This window comes from Balaenoptera ricei, chromosome 20, assembly GCF_028023285.1.
Source record: "Balaenoptera ricei isolate mBalRic1 chromosome 20, mBalRic1.hap2, whole genome shotgun sequence".
Classification (NCBI taxonomy): domain Eukaryota; kingdom Metazoa; phylum Chordata; class Mammalia; order Artiodactyla; family Balaenopteridae; genus Balaenoptera; species Balaenoptera ricei.
In genome coordinates, this window is record NC_082658.1 from 23,731,060 (window position 1) to 23,743,292 (window position 12,233).

A 12,233-nucleotide genomic window follows, 5' to 3' on the forward strand; every position below is an offset into this window, starting at 1 on the left:
CCCACTGAAAATACTGGAAACTGAAAAACAGTTGTTCATAAAAATAAAGACCTATTGGAACATGACCTGTTCATAAATTGAGGACTGCCTATACTGTTGTTTGTTTTCATTAAAAAAGAAGTCTTCAGATAAGAACTCAGACAGGTAGTACTACTGTTAAGTGATCCCATTGGTAATGTTAGCTGTTTTTGTTTTTGTTTTCTTTTTTGGCCGCACTGCACAGCTTGCAGGATCTTAGTTCCCCGATCTGGGATTGAACCCGTGCCCTTGGCATTGAAAGTGCAGAGTCCTAACCACTGGACCACCAGGGAATTCCCAAAGTTAGCTGTTTTTTATACCAAGGATTTTCACGTTGCTGATGTCAATCAATTTTTATTTTACCTAAAATGATTACTTAAGTTTTTCTTGATTTTAGTTTTAATACAGGTGTTTAATATTATCAGATTTATATCTTTTTTATGAAGGGAGTCTTTAGATACTCCTTGGAGATAATAACATATTAAAGTCATTTGTTGTGTTACTTATTATTCAGCACTATCCAAGAAATATGCTGTTTATGTAGACATTGACATAAAAGTGAGTACTTAATCATGAGAAAAATTCTAATCATTCTAGTCAAATCAGTGATCAGTATTACCTTCAACATTTCATTGACAGTGTCCATTTGTGCAGTGTCCAGTTTGCAGTATTGTTCCGTTTTGGAATTCTTCTTAACTACGAATATACTTTGAAAATTAAAATTAATTAAATGCTCTTCCTTCGGGGGGGTTAGTTTTAAGAGTTATTGAAGACATGAAGAAGTCTTATTAACTGTGAAGCTGGTGGAACATGAAGCAATCTGAATATTCTAGAAAGACTTAATAACATCTTGTACATTTATTTCTTGCAGTGACTACATTGCAGCTGAAGGAGGAGTTGATGGATGGAGAGGATTATAATTTCCTCCAAGGAGCATCTGATCAGGAAAGCAATGGCTCTGCCAACTTCTACATCAAACAAGAGCCCTGAGGTTGCTCAGAAACTGAGGGTGGGAGGGAAAGAATTTTACACAGGACTGATTTATAATCAATCCAGCTGTACAGCAGGGCTATTCTACTGGGACATTTTGCTAAACATAGAAAATTTCAGTTCCAGATTTTTCAAGTGGGTAGGGAAACTATTTTAGCTGTGGGGGGAAATTTTTCAATTTATAAAGATGGACAATTTTTGTGTTGTATTTGAAGCTTTTGAAAGAATTTTGTAATATTTTCCAAGTTTGGATTTATGTGCATTGTTAACAAGAACTGAAATTCTAACTTTTTTGGTAAGATTAAAGTTTAGGTAGCAGGATTGAAGGAAATGATTTAAGAAGGATATAGTTGTAAATGCAAATGAACTGTCATTACAAATGAACCTTTTTGGTACCTGTTGGGAGATTTTGGGATTTTGGAAGTTAGGCCAGTCACATCTCCAGCTTCCTCTGCTGCAGAATATGCAACTGAACATCCCCCACATCCCCGCCCCATGGAGAGCGCATCACCACATAGATCACAGAAGGGTAATTAATTCTGCTTGTTGGCATTTATTGCAGCCCATTTTAAATATTTGTACAGAAATGTTTTTCATTCTGTGAAAATTTCTTTGGAGTTCTGTATGAAACTGGAAGAACTCTGGATACTTTTATATGTTCTCTTTTAATTAAAAAATGAGTAAAATTATCCTAACACTAAAGTGTTAAACTGGAATGGTTGACAAGATATACAAGATCTCAGTCTACATGTTGAGGGGTTGGGGAAAATGCAATATTGTCCTAAGTTTATTTTATTTTCCTTACTAAAAAATACCCCACAAAAGGGATTCTCATCAGTTCTCTGCCATTTCTCTCCGTCTGTGAGATAATACTTGGTATAACCACACCCCAAAACACATGTTCTGTATTACCAGGAGAATCAAATTAACAGTTGTTTAAAGCCAAGATAAGTTTAGATTTCAAAATCATTCCAGCTCTGCTTTTTACTATCCTGGATTTGTTAGAAAACTAATTTGAAAGAGAATTTAATTTTCTTAAAATTCCATATATATATATATATATATATATATATATATATATATATATATATATATGAAAATATAAAATTAGTATGAATTGTCTTTAACTCTATTCAGAATTAATTTTAACAATAATAACGGATTTGGACCATTTTGAACATTCCCTATTTTAAAATTCACATGGCTTCCTTTGAAAAAAGGATATAAGGGTAAATTGGTGAAAGGTTTGCTCTCTGCATTTTTTGACTTTCTGAGTTGTGACTGAATGAGAGAGCTTTAGCATTTACCAGTGAGGTTCATAAACTAAACTCTCAGGAATTACTTGCATCTGTTCTAGAAGTGCTTCTGGGTCTTAGCCTGGCCTCTTCAGAGTGGTAATATTGACCATCTCCTCTGGAATATAGGTAGGGCTAATTAGAAATTAATCAAAATGATTAACCTCTACAGTCCTTCAGCCTATGGAATGCTTTAAAAAATGTTAATGGAAAGCCCCAGGAGACCATTTTAGGTAAGATTTTTTTGTTTGAATTTTAAAATGCATAGAACATTAAAAACCAGCAATTTATTTTCTAAAATATTGCTCTACTTTTGGGAATAATAGCATTGGTAATATGCACAGGTTTACCTCATTCTATGCAAGAGGGGTTAATATCATAAGGTTTTGTAGTTGCTACTGGAAGTAAAATTTGTTACTTTATAGTGTAAGAATGTATGGAATCGCATGTCAACATTTCTTAATACTGACTCTTTAGGGGCATAAATGCAGATCATATCAACGCCAAGTTGATTCTCATGTGTCAGATATATGTGAATTCAGCTGTTAAATTACTGGATATTTATCTTAAACAACATTACTGAGAGGGACCTACTGTAAATGTGACATCCTCACACTTCCCAAATCTTTAACTTTTAAGAATCTTCCTATAAACTTAAAGCCTGGAAGACTTCCAAAAAGCAAGGGTTACAACAATCTTTATTCTCAGGCTTAGTGAATTAAACCCAGGACTCTGATTCCATGATATGGACACAAGAAGCCAGTTGTATCGTGTGCTCTAACAGTACCCTGGGCTTAGGGGCTCTATAGGGAACTGAATAAACCAGGAGGGATTTGATTTGGAGCCTGGTAATTAGTTCTGTGAAATGCTCATTTGTAGCCAGGTTTTATAAGCTTCCAGTTCTACAGCAAAGCCAGGCTCTGAGTGTTTTCAGATTTCCCACCTATTTATGAAGTGTTTCGTGTCTTAATCCCATGACCAACGTTAAATGTTGGTAAGGACTTCCTACCGAATAAACACAATCTGAAGCCCTCTTCATTGTTCAGACTCTAACTCCCTGCTGCCGATGAACAGAAAATGAGTTGATGCAGAGGAGATTTATGTCTTAGCCACAACTCCAAGTGTACAACTCAGTAGCCCCATTCTCTTCTACGGTTCAAATGTACTGCTGACCTTGGGTTTCTTTTGTTTTTTTCCTGTTAGGATTATTTGGGGATTTTTGGTAGTTTAAACTCTTTAACCTTTTCCTTGCTGTGTATGAGGAAAGCTAAAGCTGTTATCAACTTCTTATTCTACGGATACTAACACGGGTTTTCAGTGTTTGTTTGTTTTTATTATTATTAATTTTGTGTGATGTGAATACCCTCTCCCATCAATATTTGTATTATGGTGCTATATATTTGGTAATGATCCTTTACTATTGGGAAGGGATTTTAAAAATACTGTGATTAAACTGGGTTTCTTCCTTTGATTTTCATATTTTAAATAAAGCCACAGTCATTTATACAAAAGAAAAGTATCTGTCCCTGGGCAAATCTTTTGAGGACAGAGGTCAAAGTAAACTGCATAAGGTTTTTACATCATTTCTGTATGTATTTGATAAATAGATCAATATCTGTACAAATTTAATCTTTTATTTTCTTGGTAACTTGTGATCATTGAGAAAGTGTTTGAAACTTTCTCGTAAAGTGTATATAATGGCGTGAAAAATTCCTTTGGAGAAATTTATGTTCCTTTCATTTTTACCAAATTGCAAATTTTCAGCATGGATGTGAAAAGCATTAAAATTATAACTTTGTGTACAAGATGAAAATAATTCACTAAATTTGCCCTTTTTTACACAAAATAAAACGATAAAGTTAAGTTGTATATGAGCAATTCTTTAATATGCTTTGGTATTTGAGGGATTTCCTTTTTTATTCAAAATATTGAGTGCCGCCTTTTTCTTATTTATTTATTTTTTTGGCCGCGCCACGCAGCATGCAGGATCCTAGTTCCCCAACCAGTGATTGAACCTGCACCCCCTTCAGTGGAAGCATGGAGTCTTAACCATTGGACGGCCAGGGAAGTCCCTTGAGTGCCTTCTATAAGCAGTCGAAGGCCCCTGGGAAAGTCAGATCAGTTCCTCCCTCACAGAACCTGTACTCTCATAAGGTAAGCCAGCACAAGTGAGGAAGAATTTACTGCTGGCTGACGAGAGGAAGAGAATATGGGTGGATATATATATATATACCATAGTTGCATTTGAGCCAGGATCTCACTTGGCGGGAATAGGCAAAAACCACAGGAGGGGTGAGTGCGGACCCCTTGTGGGGAAATTAAATCACTTTAGTCAGAACATGGTGTTTCAGGGTTGGCATGATTGCTAGGAGACTTTTTTTTTTTTTCCAGCTCCATTAACCTCAGCAACAAGGTTCATAGGATGTAAATCAATTATCCCAGCTTGCTCTTGCTGTTTACATTAAGAGGGAACGCAGACACCCTCCTTTATCAACAGTTGACTCTGTGGGAAATTATCCAACTTTTCCTGCATAAGCAGTTTGTAGAGAATTTTATGGATGTTAGATAGCAATGAGAGGGATTGGGTATCTTTAGGAGTTAATTTCATCACTTTAGAAAAATATAACACATTCCAAGAAAAACAGAACCTAATTTCTGCCCTGCTTCCTACCTTAAATGGCTTGAAAACAGTTGCCCTAGTAAATTGGAATTCCCAGGTTGGCCTCAATTACTATCCCGAGCTTTGACATATACATTCTTCTTTAAACCGTTATGCGCCTCTTGGGAAACTAGTTTCCTAAAGTGCTTTATGCCCATGTTTTAAGAGGAACAAATGTTTCCCCAAAACAAGTAACTTTAGCACTGTGTTGTTTATCCAGCCTTGTGAGACGGGGAAAACAGCAACTATTTCCTTTCTGCACTCTTACTGAGGCTAGGTTAACATCCCTTTTTGGCCTGTTAAGAATTCCAAGCCTCGAGCTTCCCTGGTGGCGCAGTGGTTGAGAATCTGCCTGCCAGTGCAGGGGACACGGGTTCGAGCCCTGGTCTGGGAAGATCCCACATGCCGCGGAGCAACTGGGCCCGTGAGCCACAATTACTGAGCCTGCGCGTCTGGAGCCTGTGCTCCGCAACGAGAGGCCGCGACAGTGAGAGGCCCGCACACCGCGATGAAGAGTGGCCCCCGCTTGCCGCAACTAGAGAAAGCCCTTGCACAGAAACGAAGACCCAACACAGCCATAAATTAATTAATTAATTAATTTTAAAAAAAAACCTAGCTGTTTATCCTCAAGCAACCGCTCTCTTTAAAAAAAAAAAAAAATTCCAAGCCTCACAAGCAGGCCAAAGCAGGGCTTGCCTATTAACAACAAATAATTATATAAAAAGTAATGCATTTTTAAAAATGCATTTATTATATGTTTAAAATACAGTTTTACGAAAGCATAAAAGGTTCTGAATTAGTTGTCCACTTTCACACACCCAACTGGTATATAGGATTAGGTCCAAAACCCAACCTAACTCCAGAGGCAGTGCTTTTGTCCTCACCATAGCCTACCCTTCCTCATTCAGTTCTACCAAATTAAGTCCTAACATTCATATCCTTCCTCTCAGCTCTCACCACTCCAAATTTGACTTCATCACCCTCCAAACTCATGACTTTATCATGTCACTTGGAAAACTATATAAAGGCAGTAAAGCACAGTAGCCAAGAGCAGAGTCTATGGAACTTGACTCCTTCACTTGTTAAGCTCTGTAACTTGACTCAGTTTCCTATTATAAAATAGGATACTAGTACCAACTTCCGAAGAGTTGTGAACATTAAATGAATTCATGTATGTGAAGTTCTTAGAACATCCCTGGCACAGAGTAAGCCTATACATAATAACTGCTGCTGCTGATTACAGGTACCTTAGCCACTGTGCATGTGGATCCGGGGTGGGCACCTCCACACTAAAATGCAGACCCCAGGCCTGCCCCAGGATCTAATTTCAATAACTGCCAGTTAATGTAGTGAAAGCATGTAGCATATATAAACATGAGATTCATTTGAAACTAAAAAATAATCTAGAAAATGTTAAATTTCTTGTCAATCGTTGACTTGAAATTAGAATCCTGACACTTTGTACCAAGCTGTTGATGTGTTTGTCATTGTCTTATAGTATAGCAATGTGCATAAAAAAACGTAATGTTGAGGGCGTTCCCTGGTGGCCTAGTGGTTAGGATTCTGGGCTTTCACTGCTGTGGCCCGGGTTCAATCCCTGGTGGGGGAACTGAGATCCTGCAAAGCCATGTGGCCAAAAAAAAAAAAAACGTAATGTTGAGTCGTTTATATGGAAGTGGCATGAAAAGCTTTCACCAGTTTCCTAAGAAAACAGGTATTCATAAATGCACATATTTCTATAATCTCGTTTTTAAGGCAGACTCCAGGTGACAGTTATAATTTATATTGATAGGTGCTCTTTGGCATCATTTTACAACTGTACCAATCCAGCAAAATTAACAGGCAATATGGATTTTGTAACCACTTACTACTAGCCCAGGAAATAGGCATGATAAATATTGCATCCCAGGGTAGAGAATAAGAAGGGAGGTAGGGTTGCAGGGAATATTTGTGTACCAGCTATGGGCCAGGCACTAGGTTAACTGCTTTACATGCATTGTTTCATTTAATCCTGCATTGCCATGGTATCATCCTCACCTTACAGGTGTCCTTAGGCTTCCATTTCCTCATTCGTAACTCGCCCAATTTGCAATCAACAAGAATGCAAATCTGGACAACTTGACTAGTCTATGTTTCATTCTACCAAGTTTCAACAAATTCTTTGTACAGAAATGTGCATTTCTACATCAGCTAAAGTGGTTGGGATCTTTATTATGTTCATTATTTCCTTATTAGTTTCCTCAGATACGCAACCAGTGCCACACTTGTCCTCTTCAGCCTCACTGCTTTCCCTCCTAGAGTCTGGAAGTATACCAGGTGCTGAGAAGGATTAAATCATTTTTCCATAACAAGCAGGATTAATTTGTTCTGGATAACACTACGATAGCCAGGGAACCAAGTCACGTCTTCCAGCTTAGTAACCAGTAATCAATCACCAGAGGCTGCACCCCGTTTTCAAAGGCTTTATTGGTAGATATACTTTAGGAAAGAAACATCCATCCTACTGCTTCCAAGTTAGTGGAATGAAGAGCTGTGCCCAGGGACACATCAGGTGGTGCCAGAGGGGACTGATGCTCCGTCCACCTCTTATTCATATATCCAGTCAAAAGCACAAGACTTGTACTCAACCAGTTCTTCAGGCTTAAACCACAGGCTGATTTCTTTCTCAGCACTTTTTACTGAATCACTGCCATGAATGATGTTCCTAAGAAGGAGAACAATTTCTAGTTACCACATTTTAAAGTACAAAAGTCTGTTTAATGGATAAAGCAAAGGACAGTCACTGAAGACCTTTTCAGCCAGTTGCTCCTTGAAGCAGCTGACCACCCCCAAGTATCTCCTCTTAAAAGCAACTATAAAACTATAGAAGTACTTAATCCAAAAGCATCACTTGGTTCAACTTTATTATGCTTCTAAATTTTCAAAACAGTGCTTGTACCCAAGATTGCCACAAAACATTACTTCTCAAATTTTGAAAAATACAGGAATACCCAGACCAAAACCCAAACTAGATGTGACGTATTCATTATCACGGCCATTTCTGCTGTATTTTCTTACAACACTAATTTGCAAAGTCCAATCAAAACATTCACGCTTGGGGCTTCCCTGGTGGCGCAGTGGTTGAGAATCTGCCTGCCAGTGCAGGGCACACAGGTTCGAGCCCTGGTCTGGGAGGATCCCACATGCCGCGGAGCAACTGGGCTCGTGAGCCACAATTACTGAGCCTGCGCGTCTGGAGCCTGTGCTCCGCAACAAGAGAGGCTGCGATAGTGAGAGGCCCGCACACCGCGATGAAGAGTGGCCCCCGCTCGCCGCAACTTGAGAAAGCCCTCACACAGAAACAAAGACCCAAACACAGCCAAAAATAAATAAACAAACAAAACAAACAAAAAAAAACATTCACGCTTATTGACAATCCCTTTATTCCATTTGAGTCTCATAACTATAAAAATTTTTGTAGAGATTCTGATGAGTGAGCGAACCAAAAAGGCTAAAAGTGACACACCCTTGGATACAAAGGGCAGAGCCAAGGCTAGACCCCTTCCTTGCCCCACTCTCCGTGCTTTCTGCTATCACGAAGGACCTACCACAGGCAGCTCCCTTGTGCAATGCCTTGGCTAAAATTTTAAGTAGCCTAGAGAAGTAACCATTTAAGAAAGCGTTCAAAGCAATTATACTTCAATAAAGATGTTAAAAAAAAAAGCGCGTTCATCCAGTGATAATTACCACCTAATTTAAATGTTCAAATTTTTCTAAAATTGGAATATGCCAAAAATGTTTGTTTTAAACCCAAGTTAAGTGGCTTTGAGGAAAAGTCATTAGTGTCCCTTGGAGCTTACCTGCCAACTTGAATGCAGAAGTCGCCACGAATGGTGCCCGGCTTAGAATCCGCTGGGTTGGTCTCCCCAAGCATCACTCTCCCTGTCTTCACTACATTCAGGCCCTCCCAGACCTTGACAGTAGGGAAAAGGAATTTCATCAGTTCTGCCATTCAGGACCATTAAAAACAAACATTTACCCCTACCTAACAGCACATATCAGTAAGACCAATCAGTGACATGATTATCAGCCAACCCCAGTAGTAGTAGGGGTCTATATAAAATACTCCATCCCAAGTGTATTGCTAGGATACAGAGAAAAAGTCTGCCCAACTTGGGGGCTTCCCACTCTGGCTGAGACACAGATTAACAAGACTGAAGAATCCTTATGCAGCCACAAACTCTAAAAAAATAGTGGTGAAAGGGTAAAGAAAAGTGACCAGACTGGAACAGGATCAGTGGGAAGGGCACCGCAGAAGACTGTTAGAGCAAGACATGGCAAAGACTGACATGGAAGGGGAAAATGTATTCCAGGGAAAAGCAGAAAGAAGAAAAGGTCACCCTCAGGGAACAGGAAGTAGGGCTTCTTTCCCAACAATTTTATTAACTCCCTATTATACCCTCTACCTCTATTCACTTCATTTCCAATTGGACATTAATGCCACAGGAAGAAATAGACCAGTTCATTTCTAGCACAGGATCACAGAGAACTCTTTTTAAGTTCTGATTCTCGCTTCCTTTTTCCTCCCAAGTTCCCAGTTGCTCTGTAAACTAACTCACTCCAGCAGGCTGCCTTTGTAAAACAAGGAATTTGGAGTATCTGCGGAAGATGTCTAAAAAGGAACATGAAGACACTGAGCAAACTCAGTTACCTATAAGCCATTACTTTCCTTGGTTCCCTCTCCTCCACCACAAGCACGTACCATGGCCACAATCGGCCCTGAGTTCATGTACTTCACCAGCCCTGGGAAGAATGGGCGGTCTTTCAGGTCAATGTAGTGCTGCTTCAGGAGTTCCTCAGAGGCCTGGCATTGAAGAGGAGGTACCAATTAGAAAGGCTCAAATACGGCTCTATCCCATCCTCAGAACCCGCCCGCCCCCCCGCCAGTAACATGGTAGGTTCTCTAAAAGTCTGGGTGTGTATTTTAGCTCACATTCATAACGTGTGTATTTAAAAAAAAAAAAAAAAAAAACCCATCCAAACCATGAAACTGATGCTATCTTAGCGGAAAGATTGTTCTGATCATGAAGACACCCTCATGTCAATGACCTGACGGATGTTATAATCCTTAGAAAGAGGTGGTTAGGGAGTTAAGTGTTGGCTGCAATCAAAGGAAATATGCCAGACAGAGGTCATATCAAACCCTCTGGCCCATTCCCAATGCCCTTTTAAACATTTCAGACGTTAACTGAGAAAGCTTGGTTTAAATTTCAGTTCTTAGGTACTTATCCCCTAAGGTCCAGATCTGTACCCCAAATTTAATGTGGAAGATAAAGTTACTGCCCTATGCCAAAGGGAGCCTGCAGAGAAAGGGCAGAGTAAGGCACACCCCACCTAAGACCTCAATCATCTCAGAGTTGCAAGCTGAAGCACAAAAGGATTCCAGCCTCCATCCTGTGCCTGGGTGGACCTGCGTGGGCCCGGGGCGCAGACCTCCTCCACTCCCTGCTGCCCCCCTGCGGCCCACTGCCCGTCGCAGCCGCGGGAAGGAAGCAGCCCCGGAGCCTGAGTCACGTCACCTCCGCTTAACCTTCCAAGGGCGTCTGTCCCCCCCGGGCCTCGGGGAAGGGTCAAGCGGGCCCGTGGCGCCCTGGGTTGGGGGGGGTGGGGGTTGGAGGCCCAAAGCAATGGGGTATTCGCGGGTCCGAAATCAGCCAAGGGGGACTCCGACTAGGAAAAGACACGCGGATCGGCGCTGCGGGGAAGGAAAACCACCCGCGACCTCGCCGCCGCGGGGGTAGGGGAGCGGGGCGCGTCACCTGAAGGAACTTCATGGCCACAAGGCGGAATCCCTTCTGCTCGAAGCGCTTGATGATCTCGCCCATCAGGCCGCGCTGCACGCCGTCGGGCTTGATGGCGATGAAGGTGCGCTCCGCGTGGGCCATGGTCCTGCGGGCGGCAGGTGCGGTCAGGGCGTCGCGGCCGCGTTCACACAGGCCGCGAGGGGGCCCGGACCCCGGCCCGGAGGCCACGTGGCTCCCGCGCCCGCCCGCCGCTACGGCGGGGACACGTGGCCTGCGGGACGCCTCAGCCCTGCCCGCGCCGGGACGCCGCCCCTCAGCCGTCCCCGGGTGCCCGCGGAGGACACTCGGCAGGGGTCCCGGGGGAGCGCCCGGCCTGCGGGACCGAGGGGGCCCGAGGGCGGGAAGGGATCTGGGCCGCCGGCTTACCGGTAAGCAGGCGGGCGCGTGCGGCGATGCGGGCTTGAGCCGAGATCCGAGCCGAGAGCTGAGCGACCACCGCCGCAGGGAGCCCGCGGAGGCGGGGCCGGCGGTGGCCACACCCACGACGGCCCACCGCCCAACCCGCGAGGCCGGACGCTTCCGGACGACTCTGTCCACGCCCCGGGTTTGCAGAATGAGGCAGCGAGGGCTCCAGGGGCAGGAAGTGATTTCTACCCCACCTGGATGTGCCAGAAGTAGAACTGCGCGCGTTCAATCCAACTCCTGTCTTCAGTACCTCCTCACACGCGCGCACGCAAACCTCTCCTGGTCGTGAGTCAGTACCCCGGCCAGTACCATCTGCTTTTCCCCATTCACCGAGCGCCCAGAGCTGCTTTCTCTCCTCCCCGTCTAGCACAAGTCCTTATCCTACCTGTGAAATCCAGTTTCCCCTTCCCTCCGCTCTGCTTGAGCCCTGCTTCAAGCCCTCCACCTCCCTCCTAGGCCGAACTGGCGGCCTCCCAATGCGCGTCAACCTCATTTCTCCCCGCAAGGAGCCTCCCTCAGCACCCTCCTCAAACACCATCTGACCCTCGGCCCTGCTTTGATGACTCCCCCTGCCTGGAGGATGGCATCCAAGGCTAATTTAGCAAAATACCCCATGCCCTGCTCCCTCCTGCCTGTCTCCCCACCCACCTTCCCAGCCCAATTAAGCTGCCCTGTTCCCACCCTGAGATGATGATCTCTGCCCCCAGCATCATTGTGTGGCCAGTTCAGCCTGAGACACACCCTTGACAAAATTCTAGATTCTCTCATAGAAATCAGGCCTGTCATACATTTGCAGACAATCCCTATCTCTTCTCTGCCTGACAAACCACTAGCCACCCTTTGGTGGTACCCTGCTTCCCTGGAGGAGCCAGCAAGCCCCTCCTCTCAGTAAGTGTACACTCACCCCCACCCCCACCCCTCCAGCAGTGCTTACAGCCTGAGATGGGCAGAGACCCAGTGTCTCTCTCCTCAGGGCGGTGAGCTGACTACGGGAATCATGTGTCATCACCCTAGTGGTCCTGG

The 12,233-nt window shown here is 43.3% G+C and overlaps 2 protein-coding genes across 10 annotated transcripts in view; one reads left to right on the forward strand and one right to left on the reverse strand.

The window, feature by feature from the left end:
* Positions 1-2,023, forward strand: part of MBTD1 (mbt domain containing 1) — a 68,742-nt gene extending 66,719 nt beyond the window's left edge. For all 9 annotated transcript variants that reach the window (XM_059906783.1, XM_059906785.1, XM_059906782.1 and 6 more), the window contains one exon: positions 890-2,023. In XM_059906783.1, coding sequence (XP_059762766.1) covers positions 890-1,008 — 119 coding nt within the window. In that variant the 3' untranslated portion in view covers positions 1,009-2,023. The remainder of the gene's footprint in view (positions 1-889) is intronic.
* A 5,386-nt stretch (positions 2,024-7,409) lies between these two features.
* On the reverse strand, positions 7,410-11,280 carry LOC132354720 (nucleoside diphosphate kinase B). Its single transcript, XM_059906712.1, has 5 exons — positions 11,172-11,280; positions 10,761-10,890; positions 9,704-9,805; positions 8,802-8,914; positions 7,410-7,666 (listed from the first exon to the last, which is right to left on the reverse strand). The coding sequence occupies exons 2-5, from the start codon at positions 10,884-10,886 to the stop codon at positions 7,549-7,551; spliced, it is 459 nt and encodes a 152-aa protein (XP_059762695.1). The 5' UTR covers positions 10,887-10,890; positions 11,172-11,280; the 3' UTR covers positions 7,410-7,548.
* Between the last annotated feature and the right edge of the window lie 953 nt (positions 11,281-12,233).